The sequence below is a fragment of the Sphaerodactylus townsendi genome, linkage group LG03, assembly GCF_021028975.2.
Source record: "Sphaerodactylus townsendi isolate TG3544 linkage group LG03, MPM_Stown_v2.3, whole genome shotgun sequence".
Lineage (NCBI taxonomy): Eukaryota > Metazoa > Chordata > Lepidosauria > Squamata > Sphaerodactylidae > Sphaerodactylus > Sphaerodactylus townsendi.
In genome coordinates, this window is record NC_059427.1 from 90579372 (window position 1) to 90602728 (window position 23357).

The 23357-nt window shown below is 44.4% G+C and overlaps 1 protein-coding gene across 1 annotated transcript in view; it reads left to right on the forward strand.

Moving 5' to 3' along the window:
- The first annotated feature begins 432 nt into the window (after positions 1–432).
- SLC22A4 (solute carrier family 22 member 4) overlaps positions 433–23357 on the forward strand; it is an 89754-nt gene continuing 66829 nt past the window's right edge. The window contains exon 1 of the mRNA XM_048488010.1: positions 433–923. Within this exon, the coding sequence (XP_048343967.1) occupies positions 531–923 (393 nt within the window). The 5' untranslated portion in view covers positions 433–530. The remainder of the gene's footprint in view (positions 924–23357) is intronic.

Here is a 23357-nt window from a genome sequence, read left to right on the forward strand (position 1 = left end):
CACCAACTTCACTGTTTTCAAGTGGCACCAACTTCACCAGCATGGCACCAACTTCACTGTTTTCAGAGAAAAATACAAACACGCTGCACATCTTTGATTCATTAATTTCTCACAGAAGTACTTATCAGAAATTATTTTTGCTTTTGGAAACAACACCGACAACCAGCACAAACTCCTTGTCAGAAGTATTACCTAGTGCTTTTTCTTCCCAGATTTTGTGGCAGCAGTATACCATAACCACAAGACAACCCTTGCCACATCCGCTTGTGCATCGACGCCGCAACGGATTTTCCCGCCAGACGGGGCGGCCGGGCTGCGTGCAAACTCGCAACGCGCGGGAAAGCCGGTGTTTGCAATTCTGGCGAGCCATCTTTCGGCCAGGGCTGGTGTCTGGGCGCTAGAAGGGAGGAGTCGGCCAGGGGGAGACCCCACCTCCGGCGGGATGACATCGCCAGTCGGGAGGGTGCTGCGCTCCAGCCGCTGCTCAGACGGCGCCGGGTTTGTTGTGCTTCTTAGTGCCCGCCGCCGCGATGCGAGATTACGACGACCTGATCGCCTTCTTGGGCGAGTGGGGACCCTTCCAGCGCCTCATCTTCTTCCTGCTCAGCGCCAGCATCATCCCCAACGGCTTCAACGGCATGTCCGCTGTTTTTTTGGCCGGCACGCCGGAGCACCACTGCCGGGTGCCCGCCAGCGCCAACCTAAGCAGCGAGTGGTTGAACGCCAGCATCCCGCTGGAAGAGCGCGAGGGGCGGCAGGTGCCCAGCCGGTGCCGCCGCTATCGCCTCGAGGCCCTGGTCAACTTCTCCGCCCTGAAGCTCCAGCCTGGCCGCGATGTCAACCTCAGCCAGGTGGAGCAAGAAAAGTGCCTGGACGGCTGGGAGTACAGCCGCGACCCCTACCACTCCACCATCGTCACCGAGGTAGGCTGGTGACGGCGCCCCTCCGCGCTCTGGCGGGGAAAAGGGGCTGGGGGTGGCTGGCGGGGAGGGAAACTACCGAAGGAGCATGCACGGGTGGCTGGGTGGGTGGAGGAGAGGCGCCGGGGCTGTGGGAGAGTCCGGCCGTGAGACCAACGGCGCTCACGTGGAGAAAAATGGAGCTGATCGGGTGTAAAGGAAGGAGGAGCTGGGCCAGAGCCATATTGTGAAGCGCTCCGAGGAAGACGGCGCCGTGGGTCGGGGTCCGCAGCTCCGCCTCGAAAGCGAGGCGCTCAGCAGCTGCTGTCCTCGCGCCCTGGTCCCCACCTGCGCCGTGGCAGTGGCAGTTCAACAGGAGGGGAAGTGAGGTGTCGCCTCGCCGGGGCTGGGGCTGGGCTGAGCAGGCTTTAGCTGGCTCTGATGCACTGAAGGGGTGCGCTGATATAGTAAGGCTGGGCAGGCGTTCGGCCTCACGTTCCTTCGTCGTCTTGGCCGCTCTCCGTGCGCTTGAAACCGTAGCAGCTATTTAGCATTCCCCGCCTCCTTGGCATGGGGTGCGTGAAGACGCTGTTTTGTTTGTGGGCGTTTGCATGCGTGTGTGCGAGAGCGAGCGAGCGAGCGTGTTGTCTACGGGCAGGGATGATGCGCGCACATCTGTCCCTGGAGGGCCCAACGGAAAATGAAGATCCCGTTCGGTGATCCAGTCCAGGAAACCTCCAGTCCCTGGCTTTAGTGTCGTTTGATCCCGCCTCAAATTAAGAACTGCACGCATGGCAAGCTATTGTGTCCTCAGTGATATTAAGCGAGGAACCATGGTTGGACGTCCACTGATAATTGCGTCATCAAAAGATTTGTGTACGCATGTGCTCCTCCTTTCAAGGGATCACATGAGTTCAGACATATGGAAAGCTTAAGTGGAGGTTGTAAGTTTTCCTGGATGAGATCAATGAACCCTGGTTTCTTTTTAGGACCTTTGTTATTCACAGATTAAGCACAATCCTTTAAAGGGGAGAGGGGTTAAAGAGGTTCTTAAGTCAGCTATTACCAGGATATTAAATAGAGACCCTCTCTGATCCCCATTTGCAGTCCAGACTATGTTCGATAGTTGCAGAGTGAGTGCCCTATAGATTTCCAGCTTTCTAATTAAATCAGGACAGATTACATCAGTAGTTATTTGTCACTTTATAATGCCAGATCACAGCTTTAATCTAAACTAAATCTGATAATAATGTTCATCTACTCAGGCATAAAATAGTCTAGAGATCACATTACATCCTAATTGATTTCTTATTCTATCTTTCTGAAAAAGCCTCAGCACTACAAACAATTATTCTGTTTGAACAGGCTGTTTCAAAAAAAGAGAGCCAAAACTGACTGACATTTAAATAGTTTATCAGACTTCAATTACTTTTAACATCTGGAGAATTCTGGGGCACGTTAAACCAGTGCAAGCTGTTTGACTATACATTAGAGCAGGGCTGAACAATATCTGGTTGCCTGCCAAATGCCATGTGGGAAGCTACTTGAAACCCCCCCCCCCCCAAATTTAAATTTAGCTAACTGAGCTAAGACAATTTAATAAAGTCTTAACTATTCATCTGTGGAGAAAAAGATTAGGAAATAGGGTGCTCTTGTTCAGTCTTCAGGTTTTATTTGCTGGAGCTGCCTCACCAAACAAAACAGCTCTTCTAGGCAGTGGTCTTTAAGAGACACGTTTTGGTGAGCAGAATGTATGATTACAAATGTTATAAAAGAAATATGCACAAATTGATTTTTATTGTTTTCAGGGCAACTTAACAGCATCATTCACCATTAGTTTGCAGACCATAGTTTTAAGAATTCCTATAACTCCTTTCAGCAAGATGAGATGATTGTTCAATAAATGTTTTTCTGTCATTTTGTTTACCATTCAGAAAAAGGGAGAGAGCAGAGCAGATGTTCTTCCACTGTTTGTTGCTTGTGTAGTTGCTGTATGGATTGCTTGTTCAGTTGTCAAGAGGGCATGTACTGTGGTGTACATCAACAATATTGTAATGAATTTATAAAGGTTAGGTTGAGTTTTTTGTTTCTTTTTTTCCTATTCAAAGGCACTTCTCAAACTTCAGCACCGAGATTCTATCATTTTGATTAAATATCTTTGTTGAACTCAAACCCTCTCTTCCTTCCTGGCACACACCAGAAATACTATTTTCAAAATTGGAGCAGCAAGCAATGTATGTTCTTTGGAGGCTTCCATCATCTCATATCAAATTTTAAAATCAACTTTAAGAAAAAATATTTTTTATTCTCTGTCCATGACCTACAAGGTCAGGTCTTAGCAATTGACTGTTCTGTAGAATTGTGATTCAAAAAAGCATGACAAAGTTCTAAACAATCATGCCCCTTGATTGGATGGAATTTTGTAACTGCAAAATAGAAGAGACGAGAAGGGGTTTAGAAAAACTTTTGAAGCAGTTCATAGAAATAGAAAATACCAGTTTCATACCAAACCTCAGCTTCTGGTATTCATAGAAAACTATGGGTAGCTATTATTTTCTATGTATGCTGAGGGGCAATACTCTATACTAAAATCCTTTGTGTTGGAAAATTCAATGAAAATTTTATGCCTGAAATAATTTTGATGACTTCATTTGGACTGTAATGTCTTCATATTCAGCTGATTAAAGTTGCTAGGTCTGGCCTATTGGTTCCCAGAAACCACTCAAAGTAGCTAATGATCTGAGGTGCTCTTCCATTCCTAGAAACCCAGGAGGCTTAATTTTCACATTAGTCAGTTGGTTATGTCTTTACAAAAGCTCATGAATCTCTGGACAACAGACTGAGAAATGCTGAAACCCCCTTTACTTTCTTTTACCATTTTCACAGGAGCATACAAGAGCAACTATAACTACTTTTCTATTGGGTTGATCTAGGAAACTCACATGATCTATTTTCCTCAATACCACCTTTCCAAATTCCTTTTCATCAGCGTGAAAAGTGTCATGAAGTCTTAATTAGTTCATAAAATATGACAGTTCAAATACATACATTTTTATTGCTGAGAACTACAGGTAAAACCAAGCTTTCCATAAAATGTAATACATCACTGCCTAGCAATTAAGATCATAGGGAGAGGTCCTCTTTACTGTTCTACCAATCAAAGATGCTTGTCTGGTACCCACCTGAGAGAGGGCTTTTTCAGTGGCAACCCCACGGTTATGCAATAATCTACCCAGGGAGGTGTATCTGGCTCCCTCACTTTCTAACTTCAGGAGGCAGTTAAAAAAGAAGAGTTTGGATTTATATTCCCTCTTTCTCTCCTGTAAGGAGACTCAAAGGGGCTTACAATCTCATTTCCCTTCCCCCCTCACAACAAACACCCTGCGAGATATATGGGGCTGAGAGAGCTGTGACTAGGCCAAGGTCACCCAACTGGCATGTGTTGGAGTGCACAAGCTAATCTAATTCGCCAGATAAGCTTCCACAGCTCAAGTGGCAAAGCGGGGATTCAAACCCAGTTCCCCAGATAAGAGTGCACCTTCTCTTAACCACTACACCACACTGGCTCTAAGGCTCCTTCCGCACATGCAGAATAATGCACTTTTAAACTGCTTTCAGTTCTCTTTGAGGCTGTGTGGAATAGCAAAATCCACTTGCAAACAGTTGTGAAATTGGTTTAAAAACGCATTATTCTGCGTGTGCAGAAGGGGCCTAAGTTTTATTTAGGGCTGCATTTGATTAATTTACATTTTTTTATTGGCAGCCCTAATTGAGATTTTAAATTGTGATCTTTTGTGTTTGCTTTTATACTCATTGTTTTATTTACAATATAAGCCGTCTTGAGTTCTACAAGATAGAAAGACAACTAATAAATGTGTTCAACAAATAAATAACAGTGACCCCGAGAAATGCACATTGCATGTACTTGTACTGCTAATATCTGCTAATGGAATTAATGTAATGTAAGAAGGAATGAAAGTCTTGCATCTCCTTCTAAAGAGCTACAGCTATAATCCTGCACTAATTCAATTAGCAATACCCCCTCACTGAATGTGACTCATTTCAGAAATTATATCACATTGTGGTCTGCAGCTGTAATTCAGAATTCAGGTCATGGGTTGAGCTTCCAAATATATATGTGAACCATGGTATAAAGATGCTCACTACAGTCATTTTCAGCAAATAATGGTTAGAGCTGCATTTCTGAAGCTTGAGACTTGTTTTAGGTTGGTGTTTGTTTCTCCCAAGTACCACAGTGTTAAATGAAGTCTCCACAGGACATTTTTTACACATACAAAATGATGGTTAGAGGTGCATTTCTGAAGTTTGAGACTTGTTTTAGGTTTGTTTCTGAACTTCCAAGTACCACAGTGTTAAATAAAGTCTCCACAGGACCAACACACGCAAAAAGCACACTCATCTGCACCAATCAATGCACCATATACTCTACATAGGAGCTATTCACCATTTCAAGGCCATCTGACAGAAAGCATGAACAAGATAAAATGTTATCTCTTTTCAGCTGGATTGTTTCAGATTTGACAGACCTTGTGGCTTGATTCTTTCTTATTTTGTCACTTTCTCACAGGTTTTTCAAATCTTCCCTTTGTCTCAGAAATCCCATTTAATTCTCAGAGACAAAGATGAAAAATAGAAAATGAAGCTACAGAAGGACTGGCTACCTGTTAAAAATACTGCCAGTGGCGTAGCGCCAAAGGGGCAGGGTGTGTGTGCGACGCATTGAGCGTGCGCCCATGCGGGGGTGTGGCAAGGATGCAGTGTGCACGTGTGCCCCGGCCACAGTTCCCCCTTGCTCCGCCCATGGATACTGCCTCTTACAATGATGGAGGAAAGGAGTCTTGAGTTACTGATTGATTTATGATGGACATCAAGGGCTGTTTGATGTGATCCTTATAATATTTTAGCAACCAGAACTGACAGTGATCTACAATATAGAATTTTCCAATTATCCCTCTCTAGATGTGTCCCTGACCTTTTCAAATCACCCAGCTTTATGCCAAACCAAGAGCCAGGAGGTTGCCTCAAAAGCGTGAGAGGACAATGGGAAACAATCCTATTAATAACTTCCACAAGTTTGCATTCCAAGTTCCCACTGCAACCTCAACAGAACTATCACCTGGAATCCTAAAATCCCCCAGAGCATACTAGAATACAATAGGAGCCATATGTCTTCATTGGTGAACTATTTTAACTGAGCCGCTACCCCAGCATAGGGTTGATGCCACAGTCAGCTGAGCTTTGAGGAGGTGGTGGTTGGACCTTGGCCCAGGCTGTATGTTCAGATCCTGAATTGGACCTTCCCCAAAGGTTCAGTGCAAAAGAAGTCCATGATATGTCCTTTTTCATGCATTGGCCTATCACAACCTAATTGAGACCCATGGTGACCAAAGAGGCTATGAAATGCTGAACTGGTCCAAACAGTCTTCTGGAATGATCAGTATTGGAAATTCCAGAACTAGGCCTGATATTACCTCCACCAGCTTAGCCAGGACACACTCTATCCCCAAATCCTAACATAAGAAAGAGACAATAAATGCTTGTAATAGTTTACACTAGAAATTGGTGAAATGGGAAAGACTCCTAGAAAATGGAAATAGAAAAGACTCCTGGAGAACAATAGCCCCCATTAAGGGTTGGTGAATGACTACAAAGCCTGGTAGATCAAGAGAGTTTTCAGAAATTGCCAGTAAAGAATATCAGTGCTCATTGTCCATCTAACTTTTGTCCCATCCCAAGAGGTGTGGGTTTAAGGGACCCTATCTGCTTTGTTTTTTTATTAATATGGTGAAATACCAAATCAGTAAGGAATAAAACTGCACCCCAGCCTAAGCTGCTGGAGGAGGATAACAGTGATCTGGCCTGCATTACAAAGATCTAGTTGGGAAAAAAGTTAGATCCCCACCAGTATGTCTCCCAGCTGAAACGTAGTAAAAGCATCACCTAACATCCTGTCCCAATCAAAAGCCCAACACCAGCAGAGCTAGGAAAACCATAGCATGCATGATCTGCAAACCTCAGAGTATCCATATGCACTCCAAATGCCGATTAGTGCTACCAGGTTTTCCTGGAAATAAGACAGTGTCTTATATTAATTTTTGCTCCCAAAGGTGTGCTATGTCTTATTTTCAGGGGATGTCTTATTTTTCTGTGTTCTGTTCGTCGGGCATGCTTCCAAACAAAAACTTTGCTACTTCTTACTTTCGGGGGATGCCTTATATTTCGCACTTCAGCAAAAACTCTACTATGTCTTATTTTCAGGGGATGTCTTATATTCTGGGAAACAGGGTAAATCAAGGCTGATTCATGCTAAATCAGGGGCCATTCACAGTCCAGCTTTGGTTCCCAAACTCCAGGCGAAAGATGGGGTTGTCATTATCTCTTCATGTGAGTGAAACTTTGTCCCAGGTGCAGTGCAAAGCCTTTGGACCCCAGACTAAGAGCCACAGGACAAGAGCACTTTGGGTCTTCGTTTTTGGGTTGTACTAAACACTTATGCCCAGATGGACATGAGAGAAATGCAGTTTGCACTACCACTTTCTTTTTGTTGCACAGAGACCAGATTTTGACAAAGTCTGGTCCCACTGTAAAGGAAATGGAGAAAGATGTGGTGAGATCTTGACCCTTTCTGCACGGGGCCAAAAACAGCGGCCCAGGGACGGAAAAACACCGGTCCCTGGGCAGCTGTTCGCACAGGCAGTCCTGTGTGGCCCCGAGCGGCGTGAAGGCGCTGCTTTCCACCTCCCTTCCCAAGGGAGGTTTTTGGAAAGCAGCGCCTTCCCATCGGCGTAGTGCGAACCGCACCGAAGGCGCCTCTTCTGCGCCCCCCCTTGTCCTCCAGCGTTGGTCTGGAGGGCTGCTGAGACCCGCCCATGCTGCCCTCCGATCTCTGGAGGTTGGAGGGCAGCATGGGCAGGTCCCTGCAGCCCTCCAGACCGACTCTGGAGGTCGAGGTGAGTGGGGGGGATGCAGAAGAGGCGGCTCCGTGCAGAGTCATTGCTTTTGTCTTCTTCATGTTCAGCTGTAATCCTGTTTTGATATTTTCTGTTTTTTCTTCATTAGTGGTCATTTCAAGTCTTCACTATTTTCTGCCAGTAGCATGGTGTCATTTGCATATCTCAAATTGTTAATGTTCCTTCCACCAACATTCACTCCCCTTTTATCTACATCTAATTCAGTTTCCTTTATGATATGTTTTGCATATAGACTGAAGAGATATAAAGATGAAATATTCTCTTGTCTGACCCTTTTGCCCAGGGGTCCCCAAACTTTTTAAGCAAGGGGCCAAGTTCACTGTCCCTCAGACTGTTGGAGGGCCGGACTAAAAAAAAACTATGAACAAATTCCTATGCACAAATGATTGTAAAATGTTTGATTTCACCTTTCAGCCTTTCTGTCATGGTCTGTTTTTAGAACAGTGACCAAAGTATGTCAAGTACAGGGTGGGCTCCAAATATTGTTTGGGAGGCTGTGGAATACCTTCCCCTGTAAAAAAAAAAAAAAAAAAGCAGAACTTTCCCAATGAAGCATTCCATCTAACCCAGGATCAGGTATCTTCCTGGGTTCTTTCCTCCCTAGCAGCCAGCGAGCGATTCACCAGCCTGGCTGATGCCAATGGGAGTGAGGCGGAACAGAAAGCCTGAGAGCAACACATGGAGCAGCCGAAAGGGAAGGGCGGGGCAGGCGTTGCCACATGTAAGGTTTCCAACTCTGGGTCAGAAAATTCACGGAGATTTGGGGGTGCAATCTGAGAAGGGCAGGGTTTGGGGTGGGGAGCCCACTGTCCAAAGTAGTCATTTTCTTTAGGAATTGATCTCTGTCACCTGGAGGTCAGCTGTAATTCTGGGACATCTCCAGGCCTCCCCTAGAGGTTGGCTACTCTTACATAGAGGTAATATCCACAAATATGTCTCCTGCCTGTGATCAGCAATGTTTAGAAAGCAGCAACTCCAGTCACTGAAAAAGAGCAGACCTGTGAGCATTGCCTTGTTGCAAAGGCTGGTTGGGGAGAAAGGAGCCCAAGGGAGCCGATCTGGCAGGCCCCGAAGGCCGCGGGTATCTCCAGGGCTCTCTTTTTCCTCCAGCAGACCCAACAGCCAAAGCCAAGGAGACCCGTTCGCCACCTACCAGCTGGTCCCGCACGGTCGGGGGTGGGGATCGCCCTGTTTGCTTTCAGCTGGCCTTGTTGGCAGGGGCAGAGGTGGGTAGCCCCATTCTCGGGTTGTGGGGGGCCTGAAGGCAGACAAGCGACTTGCAAGCACAACAACCCAGTGGGAAACCCTCCCATGCCGCTAGACCCGTGCCCCACAACAACGGCCGTTGGGGCTGGTTCCTCCTCTCCCTCGAGCCCCCACTGCACATGAATGGAGCCATCGCCGCCATGCCTGGCGGGCCGGATAAATGCCTTCAGGGGGCCACATTTGGCCCCCGGGCCGTAGTTTGGGGACCCCTGCTTTTGCCAATTAAAAACTATTCTGTTTTTCTGTATTCTGTCCTAATAGAAGCTTCTTACCCAAAATACAAATTTTGCATAAAAACAGTTAGATGTTGTGGTGCACCCATTTCTTTTTAAACCAACCATATATTTTTGTGATCCAGTCAAAAGCATTGTTGTAATCTATGAAAAGGAAGCTATTCACTTCTGAAGTTCTCTCATATGCTCCAGAATCCAACATAAATTTGCAATATAATCTATAAGGGCTCTCCCTTTTTAAAATCTAGTTTGAAAATCTGGCATGTCTCATTCCATATATGGTAATGGACTTTACTGTAACATTTTGAGTATCACTTCATTTGTGTAAGAAATTCTTGCAGTTGTCTGATTGCTACAATCTTTGATGTCTTCTTTTTTCAGAACTGGAATGTAAATTGAGTGTTTCTAGTCTGTGGCCATTGTTTTGTTTTTCATATTTGTTGGTATATCATTGTTAAGCTTTGGATGGACACTGTTTTTGTGGCTTGAAATAGCTCTATTGTTACCCCATCTGTTCCTGGTGATTTGTTTCTGCCATTTACTCCCAATTTCTAACAGACTTTTCTCTGTGATACACCTCTGAAGATGCCAGCCACAGATGTAGGCGAAACATTAGGAACAAGATCCACCTGACCACGGCCACACAGCCCGGAAAACCCACTAGAACCAACCAATTTCTATTGTTTGCAGACTTTGACAATAAAACATTAGCAGACGATTTAATAACCTTCAGGTCTTACTGTGCACCAAGGAGAAATCCTGTATTTGAGATATACCAGTTCTGGCAATCAAAATTTAATAACGCTGGTGGAACAGATGGTTTTTGTCAGGAAGCAAAGAAAAAAAAGGCCCAGCAAGACAAGTTGCCCATCCAAGAACTCTGTGCTAAAGGAAAAGATAATGTTCAGCGTAACTGATAGCAATGTTAAGAAATACCGATTAGAATACCAGCACTCGCCCATGAGCTGGCTGTGGATATTTACAGAACAAAAGCTCCTATCACTGCCCAGGCTAGAGCTATGTATGCAGAAGCAATGCTGTGTGCAATACAGCAAAAGCAGAACTACCCCATTTCTCAGCACAGGAAAGGCAAATTCCCAGCAAAATTTCCACTGCAAGCAATTGCCTCAGCAAGTGCAAACAAGAGTTACAATAAATATGGAACTGCACACAGGTAGGGTCATGCCTTTGGAGTCATTTGCTATAAATGCTTCAGGGAAAATCATTTTGCAAAAGCATGAAGGCTGAAGGAAAATTATGCAAGGCTAGAAAAAAGTATGAGCATGCTGTTTATAGGTTCAGTGTCCAGGCAGCTGCCTTCCAGAGACTGTGATCATTTTCGTGCATGCACAGTTGCACTAATAGGTCTTTATATTTAAAAATTATCAGTGGAGTAGAACCAAATATTAGTCCAGCTGCAGTAGCCAAAACTGTGAAGGGTCAAGAACACAATATTCATACTCAAGTTAGTCTGATTGGTTTTGGAACTGCCCACATCAAATCAAAAGGACAATTCTGGCACATCGCAGAATCTGAATTTACGTTCTGTGTAACTGAAAATGATGATTCTCCGTGCATGAAGCTATGCATGCATTGGTGTACATTTACTTTGGTGAATCCACATGTAACATCTTAGTAAGTTGTTAAATTAGCTGTAAGACCACACAAGGAATGACCATGTGTTAAACCGGCCCTCAGATCCCTGCATGTGCAAGGATGGCCACAAAGATAGAAGGAGAATTAACTAGATCATGGGTTCCCAGTATGGTGTCCATGGGTGTAATTTCTAGGTGGAGCCAGGTAGGGCCTTTGCCCAGCAATGCTTCTGATTGACTGTTGGAGATTTGATTAAAGGTAAAGATGGATGGTCTCCTGTGCAAGCACCGGGTTATTACTGACCTGTGGGATGACATCATATCACACAGGCAGACTGCTCACAGGAAGGTTTGCCATTGCCTTCCCCAGTCATCCTCACTTTCCCCCCAGCATGCTGGGCATTCATTTTACCAAACTCAAAAAATTTGATTGGCTGTTCAGATTTTTAAAAACAATATTTTGTCAGCAGCTACCACCACAGCACAAGTTTCTGCTTGTGTTACTGAAGTTAAAGTGTGGCAGCAATATCATGTGTGGCTCTGCCTACTGTGGCAGACATTTTGTTGTTGCCCCCACCATGCTGTCAGAATTCAAAATGTGCCCACAGGCTCAAAAGAGGTGGGGCCCCTGAACTAGATCTTGACATGTTACTGAACCCCAGGGACGTAGGTATAGATTTTTTATGGGGGGTGGGTTCAGGGTGGGGCCACACCCCGACCCGCCCCAGGGCATGGCCACGCCTCCCCAAGCCCCACCCCTGGCCTAGCGCTTATAAAAGCAGCTCTCCGAGGTCGGGGATGGCAGATTGCCCTGCCCCTCCCCTCTGGGCTGAGGCATAGAGGGAAAATGGAGCCTGATGCAAAAATCTGAGTTTTGCGCCCCCCCCCCCCACCACCTGGGGCAGCCGCTGTGATGTAGGAATCCACCCCCAAACAGCATCACTTTCAATGGTGTTTAAACTAGATCCAACTTAAAGGGAGAATCTGGGGTCCCTAGTTAAACAACATTGAAAGTGATGCTGTTTGGGGGTGGATTATCCCCCACCCTGAAACAGCATCACTTTCAATGTGGCGTAGTGGTTAAGAGCAGGTGCATTCTAATCTGGAGGAACCAGGTTTGATTCCCTGCTCTGCCGCTTGAGCTGTGGAGGCTTATCTGGGGAATTCAGATTAGCCTGTGCACTCCCACACATGCCAGCTGGGTGACTTTGGGCTAGTCACAGCTTTTCGGAGCTCTCTCAGCCCCACCCACCTCACAGGGTGTTTGTTGTGAGGGAGCAAGGGCAAGGAGATTGTAAGCCCCTTTGAGTCTCCTACAGGAGAGAAATGGGGGGATATAAATCCAAACCCTTCTTCTTCTTCTAAACTGAGGACCTCAGATTCTCTCTTTAAATCCATGCCAAAGGGGGTGGATTTAAAAGGAGAATCTGGGGAAATTTGGGGGGTGCCTGCTGTCAGGGGTGCAATGGTTAAGCTAGAAGCACCAAACTTTCAGGGGTGGATTATCTAATGATACCACCAAGGTTTGGTGAAGTTTGGTTCAGGGGGTCCAAAGTTATGGACCCTCAAAGATGTAGCCTTCATCTTCTATTAGCTCCCACTGAAAACAATGGAGGATGGGGCACTCCCTTTGGAAGTCCATAGCTTTGGACCCCCTGGACCAAACTTCACAAAACCTGGGTGGTATCAATAAGAGACTCTCTTGATAATACATCCCAGGTTTGGTGAAGTTTGGTTCGGGAGGTCCAAAGTTATGGACCCTCAAAGGTGTAGCCCCCATCTTCTATTAGTTCCCATTGGAAACAATGGAGGATGGGGGCACCCCCTTTGGGAGTCCATAACTTTGGACCCCCTGAACCAAACCTCACCAAACCCAGGTAGTATCATCAGGAGAGTCCCCCAAACAGTCCCTGAAAGTTTGGTTATGCTAGCCCAAACAATGCGCCCCCTGCAGGCCAAAAACTGAAAAACTCTAAAAATGTTTTAAAAACCCACAAACGGGTGGGCGGAGCTTCGGACATGAATGGGGGGGGTTCAAACCCGAGAACCCCCCCTTAACTACGTGCATGCTGAACCCTAAAAGACCAAATCAGGACTGAACATGACTTGTGTATGAAAGGTTTTTAAATAATTATTTCTGAAGGGGCATGGTCTCACAAGCTGACCCCACTTCACTCTACTCTACTCAGGGACATGTAGAGTTCAAAAGCTCAGGGTCATCAAATCATCTATTGGCCCACCATGACTGCTCATGGGTTGAAAATGGTACACCATACTAGAAGCTTCAACGTAACAACCAGTGATTTCGCATGAAATCCCAGACTTATTTGGTTCAGACTGACAGCTGATATTTTTGAGCTCAAAGGCCAATCCAAAGCTCAAAGTTATAAAAGTTTTAGAACTTTTTGTAACTATTCAGAAGTGATATGATTGCCAGCAGACTTGGCTGTAAGCAGAGATGAAAAGCATTGTTTGTATGTCATGGTATTTTTCAATAACTCATTTGTGACCATGTTCTTTTTGATAGTCCCATGACAGAACTGGGATAGTTCTGACTGGGACATATCCATCACACTCTAGTTCAAGCCACCCCTAGTCCCAATAGTTAGGTTGAAAGTAAAGTCCAAACCATCAAACTTATATTTAAAAAAAACTGTAAAAGATTGTTTAGATCTAAAACTGGCTCAACTGAGAAACACTCCTATTTCAAATCTTGAATATGCTTCTGCATAGTTTCGTGGGGGGGGGGGGGCTTTTGTGCAGTACTCTGCCATCCACATCAGTGACACACCTAGATGACTGACTGGAGTTTGTCAGAGGTGAAAGCCTGCCTCTCCAGTGTCTACAGAAGAACTACAATGATAAGTGGAAAGACATATTTCAGGAATAGGAGGCATCTAAGGAAGGACTTTTCACTATTCCCTGCAGAACATTTTGCAACATCAGCACAGATCTCTGGCAAAGCACTGAACAAGCAAGAACATGAAGATGATTTCACTCCAGTTATCTTTCCGAAACCTGTTGACACTCTAGCTGAAGGTGTACCAATTGGATGGGTGGTCAGATTGCTAAGTTCAAAGACAATTTGAGAGATAAGTGGTTTAAGGCAAACCACAGTGTTGAGTCAAGTGCTAATAACCTCTGCCATTATGCCTCAGTATCTATGTAATATTTAAATTGTGCTCAGTGAGCACTCCGAAGTAAAAGGAGGATGTGATATATCCCCTTCGGGGATGAGGTGGCTTATAAATTGAGTGAATGAATGAATGAATGAACGAACGAACGAACGAACGAACAAATAAAGAAATAAAGAAACAAACGTTACAATGGAACAATTTGTCTCCCCCCACCCCCGCTCATGATATTTTTATGTGTTGATTTAGTCTCCTGGGGTGAAGTTTCTTGTTAGTTTTGATTGTCAGAACTGTAGACTGCTTGAAATTCTTTGTCCTGAAACCAGTTGCTCCTATTCTTGCACCATCTTGCTAACAAATGGAAGTTGTTGTGAATCTGCTGTAGGAACCTGAGTGACTATGCTATTCCTGATTTGCAAGAAAAAGGGAACATAACAGCTATGTGTAAAGTTCCAAATGAGTTTCAAATATGTCTGAAACTCAGAAATAAGACTGCCAGAATAAACTTCTTCCTAGAGTAGAAAAATATTGTTTCCATCTTCAGTTGTATTTCATTACTGCTCCTGCCAAGTTAAAGGCTCCAAACTAGGTTTTGAAAATGAGTGTTTTTAATTCCATAACATGCCGTTCATGTAATCTTAATCCATTTTAAACCAGAGGCTTTATGATTTTTTTAAATGAAATGACATCTGATTTTCTAAGCTTGTTTCACAAGACTATTGACTTGGAAAAAAATCAGAGGCAGTTTAATTCATTTTAGAAAGGTTGAGCAGATAAGAAAGCAATAGTTTTCTGTGTTGTTCAGTCAATAACTGTTTACACCTGATTATCCATTTGAGTCCTGGGCTAAGATTAGGGGGGGAATCCATACAACTAGTTCTGTGTGCACAGTGAGACACAGGATGTGTACTTTTTGAACATGGATGTGTGTTGCATGTCACATGGCATAAGACTTTTGTAGTGTGGTATCTAAGGGATGGCAGATACGGCATGTGCCCTGGGCAACTGCCTGCCCACCCGCCCACTGCAGCTGTGCCATCCATGTGCCTTGCCCCACCCAGTGTCCCATCCCTCAGAACTTCTTAGCCACTGGCAGCACTGTGCCCATCCCACGCTGAGACAAGCTTTTGGGAGAGGCTGCAACAAGGCAGCAGAAGTTCTGATTCCCAATCTAAGAGGGGCACACCAACACTGAGGGACATGCTGATGCTGCAGACACTATTTTCCATAGATTCACTCCTGGAAACTGAGAAGGATTTCAAAAGCTGTTTATGATATGCCATGATTATCTTTTCTTTTTTTAAGTAACCAGAAATTCCCTGACTTGTACAGGTTTATAAGTTCTCCTAAATTAATTTATATGTGCCAACTAATTTTGCATGTGGTGATTCTGAACTCTTCTATCGCGCCAAAGTTAAGCACTCCTGTATTGTTGAAGGCTTTCACAGCCGGAATCATTAGGATGTTGTGGGTTTTCTGGGTTGTATGGCAGTAGTATTTTCTCCTGATGTTTCGCCAGCATCTGTGGCTGGCATCTATGCAGATGAAACGTCAGAAGAAAATACTACTGGAGCATGGTCATACAGCCCAGAAAACCCACAACATCCTTAAGCACATCTCATTGGCAGAACAAAGCATTTGCTTAAATCTGTCTTGAAATCAATGGGCTGTCACCTGTGGCTGGTTCCCCTACTCTTCTTTGTCGAGACAAGAAGAAATCTGGTTTGGGTGATTCCCACCCCTTTTTTCAAGGAGGATCAAATTATTCTACTTCCTGTTGCTGTGGGGATTACTCAACTTCCAGTTTTTCTCCTGCCTCTGACAGGGTCAGCACGATAGCCTTAGGCTTTTCTGTGCCTACTCCAATATTCTTCTTTTAACCCTATTTTCCTGACTTCTCTCTATTCTTTTCTTTCTCTCAGAGGTAGGAGGACATCTTGTCTGGGTGATTCCAACCCCTTTTGCCAGGGAGGCAAGATCAGTTTTCTCATTTCCTGTTTCCTTGCTGTGGGAGATGCCTAGTTTTTACTTTCTTTCCTGCCTCAGAAAGGTGTGGGATGTTAACCTTAGGCTTTTATAACGTACTGTATCTCTCGTCCCTCATTTCTACTCTTACCTTTCATTTTTCTCTAATTCTGTTCTACCTTTCATCTCTCCTTTCCCCCATCACTCAGTGGTAGGCAGTTAGAGCAAGGGAGAAGGAAAGAAGAAACTTCTTACTTTTGGTGCCATTTCTTGTGTGACCATTAATGCTGCGAAAAGTTCTGAGGAAGTGCTCCGTGAGTCTCTAATTACTGGGTGACAATCGGCTAAATGATGCAACTCAGAGGCTCACCTAGGAACTGATGCTCCAGTTTACCCAGAGGCTGGGAGCAAGACACTGGAGAAATGCAGCCAAAATTGGCTCCACTCATCCCAGCCAATGAGGGAAGGGACCACTATCTTGAGCGAAGATGAAGGTGGCTGCACAGAAATCTGCTCAACACGAGCAGTCAAAGGATGAGGCAGAGACCCCCGAGTGAGAAGGAAAAGACGATGAGACCAGTCAAAATCCAACTTTCTCATCCCAGGGGAGGGAAGGAGAGCCAACCTGCTGCAGTTTGCCCTTGCACAAGAGTAAACCTCGCACTGTACAGGAGATGTTCCCACAAGGGCTAGTGGAGCTTATGAGGGAAACTATGTGGGAAGAAATAGATATCTAGCATAATACTAGAGAGAATGGACTGTTGGATACTCAACGTGAATGGTCCTTTTCCTCAGTCTAATTAATAATATAACAATTGACAAGATTAAGGAAAGGAAGGAGAAATGTCCTGCCTCTGGGAGAATGGACCATTGGATACTCAACGTGAATGGTCCTTTCCTTCAATTTAATGAATAATATAACAATTGACAGATTAAGGAAAGGAAGGAGAAATGTCCTCCTGCCGTGGGGAGAATGGACTGTTGGATATTCAATGTGAATGGTCCTTTTCCTAAGAGGCTAAGAAGACATCTTGGTCCTCCCAACATCATCATCTGAGACACAATGTAATAATCTGAAAGTTACACTTATACTTGTTCTGATGTTTGGTGATTTCTCCTTTCTGTCCTTAATCTGTCAATTATTATATTATTCGTTAGATAGTAGAGTTAATAAGCTCAAAGTTACTCTGTTAAGCTGTTTTTTACTGCTGAGTGAAGCTTCAAAACTGGAGAGTGGGTGACTCCCATAGCAAGGAGACAGGAAGTGAGAAAATTGATCCTGACTCGGTGGCAAATGGTGTGGAATCACCCAGACAAGGTGTCCTCCTAGCCTCTTAGACCATTCACGGAATGGATCGTTCAAGAGAAGTAACCAACAGTGACTCTCTTGACTCCCCCCCATCCAAGTTTAGCTAGGGTAGAGAGGAAGATCAGGAGAAACTTCAGCGCCAAGCGCATTTGAGACACTATGGCACAAAAAGCAGTGGGGATGGTGGTTTTCTCTCAAAGGGAGAACTTCAAGCCCCAGTTACAGCATTCCCGTGGCAAGAAAGATCTCACTCGCCCAGGAACTAGTTCATTGGTTGATCCACAGGCTGGGAGCCTGTGGGGAAATGTGGCACCAAAGGAGGCCTTCCTCCTCAGCCTCTGAGGAACTCTGCTGCCGTCGTTTTGGCTCTGAAGGACCATGAGCACATGATTTCCCCTCAATCTGAAGACTCTGTGGAAGCAGAGGTTTGAAATGGAGAGGTTTGAAATGGAGGCAGATATCTAGGAGGTCTTATCCTCCCCCCAGAGCAGCAGTGCAACCCATTTCCTTTCTTATGAGTAAATTGCGAGCCAAAAGGAAGCTCTCTGTTCAGGAGATTATTGGGCTAATCAGGGAGACTATGTGGAAGGAGACTGAGGTCTACCACAGCACCAGGGGAAGGGGCTCTAGAGGGGCTTCTCACTGCTGTCCACTCCTAACTTGCCTTGGGGCACCAAGGCTACTGAAAAGGCTGGGAACGGGTTAGTGAAAGGTCCCACAAAGGAACCCTTTAACGACCAAGAGCAATTTTCCCACAGCGAGGAAGATGATAGGTTGGAGGGAGAGTTCCTCTCTGATGAGGAAGAGACACCTATTGAACTCCCAGAGCAGCTTCTTTAAGACAGAGAATTTACTTTACTTGTTGGTTAGAACAAGTGCGGCTTTAGACCTTCAGGACTCTGCTACTGCTGAGGACCCTTCAGAGCCCAAGAAAACTATTAAGTGCCCAAGGGCAACAAAGATTTTTCCGCCATTTAGAAGTGGATCCAAAGCCTTCCCCCGCCCAGAGTTTTTTGAAAGGCAAATTAGAAAAGAGTTGGTTAAACCTACTTGCAACGAACAGTTACCTTCCTTTGCCAAAAAGATCTATGTGTTTCCTGAGTTTGCCAACAGGTTTCTACAAGTATCATTGGTTAATGCACAAGTTGCTGCCACCCAATGCAATGGGCTCCTGTCACAGGATGGCAAAGGGTCCCTGAAAGATCCCTTGGACAAATGTTCTAAGTTTTTCCTAAAGAGAGCCCATGGAGCGTCTATCCTGGCTATGAGAGTCACAGCCACAGCGTCTATCACGGCCAGGGCATCTATCATGTGGGCTTGCAAGCTCATGCAAAATCGGTTCCAAAATTGGATGAAAGAATGCTGGAAGGTGTGACGAGAATCCTTAAGGCTTCCTCCTTTGTGGTAGATGCCCCTCTGGACTCCCTGATTTTTACTTCTATATCCATGGCGTGTCTGTCATGGCCAGGTGGAACCTATGGCTCTGTGCTTGGCAAGCAGACTGTTAGGTCTCGGAACCTTAAGCCAGTAAACAGACTCTGAAGTATTGATCAGTAGCATTTATTGATGAAGTATCGAAGCACTATATTTGGCAGAGCCAGTTCTGATAAAGCTGGCCTTCACAATCTCCTTTATTCCTCGCTGAAAGCCCCCTCCCATTTTCCCAAGGGTTTGTGAAAAAGTCTTCGAAGCTGAGGCACCCTAAGGTCGGTGGCAGATAGCAAGAGAGCCACTTGGCTTCCTGCTCCACAAGATAATGGATGTAATTCTTTTTCCATGGGACAGAGGTATCAGAGGAAGCCTGGTTGTCTACAAAGTGTGTGAAGCCATAAAGATCAAGGAAAAAATGCACAGATGGCAGTGGTTGCATATAGCAGGCTGGTTACATATATCTTTCTAGCAGCATTGATTTGTTATCTTAAGCAGTTACATCGAATTTGGAACATATCTCAATGACATAGATAACATCCCCCTGATACAGAAATTCATTCCAAGACCATTGTGGTGGGTGATACATCCCAAGGTGACCAGCTTTTGGGGGAACAGCTGGATCAGGTCCTTGTCAACATAAGAGAAGAAGACCCTGCCTAGGTTCATCAAGTCACACAAGAGACCCTCTGGTCAAACTACATTCAGGTTTTACAAATACTTGCCCCAAACATCTAGGGACAGGCACATGTCTTCTTGGTGTAGGAGGTTAAGAGCTTGTGTATCTAATCTGTAGGAACCTGATGGGAATTCAAATAGAGAAAAAAGATAGATGGATTAAATTTGAAAATGAGAGAAATCTGAATATTGGTAGCTTTGGAATATACTCAGATTGTTCAAAAACAGAAAGACAAAAACTAATAGGCCCCCAAAAAGTGATATCGGAGATTTGGGAGAAATGGAAAGGGAAATGGATGCCAGGGATTCTGGACACGGCACCAATAGGGAGCATGGTTGGCAAGGAGCCCTTTGGGGATGGGGCGGTATAAAAATCCAAACAATAAATAAATAAAAATAAATAAATAAATAAATAAATAAATAAATAATAAGATCTCTACATAGACAAGGACTACAAAAAGTAGCACATTTGTATAATGAAAGAGGAGATTTAATAATGTTTCCACATCTCATGGAGAAAGGAGGTACCGAGAACTGGTTAGTTCTAAGAGGAATTTGGGAAAAGATAAAAGTCTCCAGGATAGAAGGAGATTGTATAATGAAAAATTGTATAAAAACATATGATGAAAGGAAAGGAAAAATGTTAGGAGTTTTATATAAATACATGATAGAAGATCAAGAATTTATGGTAAGAACTGTAATGAAAAAATGGCAACAAGATGGAGTAAAAGACAGATTCTATAAAACAAATAATAGAAATTATAAATAAGATTAAAAATAGAGAAATATGCAGAATTGGAGAAGAAACTAATATTAAAATGGTATAGAACACCAAAACAGTTGGCATATATGATAAGTGGACCCAGCCCGAAATGTTGGCATTGTGGGGATAAAAATGCAATTTACACCCATATATGGTTAGAATGTCCAGAGGTAAAAAACCTATTATTTATAGGCATACTGGATTATACAATAATAGAACAAAGAAAGAGAAAGAGGGGATATGAATCCAAACTCCTCCTCCTCCTCCTCCTCCTCCTCCTCCTCTTCTTCTTCTTCTTCTTCTTCTTCTTCTTCTTCTTCTTCTTCTTCTTCTTCTTCTTCTTCTTCTTCTTCTTCTTCTTCTTCTTCTTCTTCTTGGTCTGAACATCAATCCTTTCTCTCCTCCCCACTACCTTTAACTCAGGGCAGCCCAATCAACAGGGCTCTGGCAGCCAGGAAAAGTGCCATTACAATGCCACCACACCACCTTCAGAGCACTTCCAAGCAGCACAGAAAAGCAGCAAAAAACGGGAGGGGGGAGAACCCCAGCTGCCTGAAAAGCCCTCCATAGCTGCCTGAAAAGCCCTCCCTTTGGGGTGCAGCAGGTCTGATGCCTGCACCAAGGCATTCCCGGCTCAAAAGCCTAGGTGGAGCCCAGGAACAGCTCAGCCTGCCCCTCTGCTCCACACCAGCATCTGCTTGGATGCTGTGACGAATGCATTCAGCCTGCATTCAGGTTACAGGGTGGACCCGCCCCTTAAAGAGTTAAGCCCTGGCCAGACCTGATTGGCCAGAGGGAAAAAGGCAGAGTCTATATAAACTGTCAGCGCTAGAGCTGAGGGGTTCTTGCTGTTTAGTCTTTGGACTGTTTGGCTCTGTATGAGCGTTTGTGCCTTCGGGTACTTTAGTAGTAGCGTGAGGAGAATCAGCCAGATCTCTCACGGCTGTGGTTTAGGAATAGCTGAGTAGGCTATTCCGTGATCAAATACCCTGAGTTTGGAGGCGTGTGTCCGCCCTCAGGTGTTTTGTTTTATTTGTGAGGGAAACCTCTGAACAGTCTATAGGTCTGTCCTCCATCACAGTGAACAGCAGTCTTGGGAGGCCCAGCTCCCGGTGGCAGAGAAGCCAGAGTTTGGGAGTGTGGGAGAGGGAGGCTGTATGCCTGAACCCCACAGGGCGTAGGCTGGTTGTTTTATTTTGTAGGGAGGAACAGCGGACTGAGTTTTTATTTTTATGTGGGAGTGTGAAACCTCCATAGTAACATCTTTTTAAAGAACCATCTTTGTATGAAGTAGAGTGCCTGAAACCGTTACGCTTAAAACCAAACTTATTCAGCAACTGTGAAGCGTACAAACAAACTTACTCTGTAACCGCTAAGCTTTAAGAACCAAACTTCCTCAGTAACCGTTAAGCTTAAGCGAACTTTCTCAGTAACCATCAAGCGTAAAACCTCTCTAGTTTATCTGAGAAGCCTCTGTGTTAAAGCCAGCAAATAAAAGTTTTAAGTTTTGTGTTCATCTTATACAAACCTCTCCAGTCTTTATTATTATTTTTGTCTGTGTGTCTCTGTGTTCCCCAGTCAAGGTGGTGACCGTTTAGAATCAGTTTTGTGGGCTAAGGAAAAAATAAATAAATTTATATTTTGGTGGCAGCGAAAAGCAGAACATATAAGCGCCTTTCACCACAGATGCCAGCACAGCCCACTTCTGGGTTTGGCTGCCCCAGAACTGTGGAGTGCCCAAGTGCTGGTGTCTTTGCTCTCTCCATCAACCTGAATCTTCTTACACTGGCAGAAGGGGCAAATGCATTGGTGCAGCCCTGCAGCACTCCTGGATGTCACCCCTCCCTGATCTAGATTGGGCCATAAGAGAGTTTGGGGTGTTTTTTGTTTTTTTGTGTTTTGTTTTTTACGTTTGCTAGTTGAGCCAGCGTAGCTCTAGCAGTGTAGCTAGAGTAGCTAGCCACCTCTCAACTATCTAGGGGGAAAGGGAGGATTTCCATGCCTGGCAGGTCCAGCACCATGAGGGAAAGGGTGGGAACAGCAGCAACAGGCCAAGGGTTCTAGGAAACAAACATCCATCTTTAAATTCTGTTCATAGCCTGATGAGTCTGCTTTCGCCTAAGTGGGAATGGTGTGCACATGCTCTGCCTCTATGCTGCTTGCTTCTGTGATTTAAAGGTTTTTTAAAAAAAATGCTGAAGATTTTAATGGGTTTAGAATAGAAAGGTGTACTTCACTTGTGTTTGTGAACCTGGAAATTTCCCACAAAGTGTAGAATTCGTACTGTGTGAACATTGGAAGACTGCAAAGCCAAGCAATAGTCTGTGGAAGCCAAGAGAGAAGTTAATTAGTAAATTTAGATTGAGTAATGGAATAAAGTCTTATGAATGTCTTCTGCTCTCATACGGAAAGTGGTTCTTTTGCAGGAACTGATGTTTCATATTTAGAAACAGCAATGACATATTCTCATTTTTTTAAAGTGATTGGTCATTGTTCTGAAAATGAGTGCCAGATGGTACAGTTTCTTGCATCTTTCAGGGTTGTCTTCAGGTGCTAGGGTCAAAGCAAGTTATTGTACAGGGAAGGATTATGCCTTTGGTAAGTAATGATATAGTTGAGGGACTTGGCGATTGCAGAACGACAATCTTAGCTGTAAATAAAGGGTTCCATTCCTTGCTTTAACTTCAGAAAAACAAGATTTTTATTTAAAATTTCAAAGACTTTGTCCTGTGATAAGTTTGGCTAAACGATGACTTGTTAGCTAGTTAATGACTAACATGCGACAGTGATATTTCAAGTTTATAGATGATCAGTGAAACATATATCTTTTTCCTGTATGACAGTTACTTTGCAATGAAGTCAAGGTGGTTGTTAATTTCAAAAAAGCATAAAGCAAGGAAAATGGAAGAAAGAAAAAAATGTCATAGCTTTTTGACTTCTGAATTGTTTGGTGGAATTGCTGCAGTTAAAACCCCTCTGTCTTACCAAAAGAAAAAAACAAAATTGTAACTTCATTCGCCACATGCTAGACTGTCTTTGTTTTAGAATGCTCCATTTGGGGCCTACTAGGTAGGACAGAACTAGGTAGGTACTAG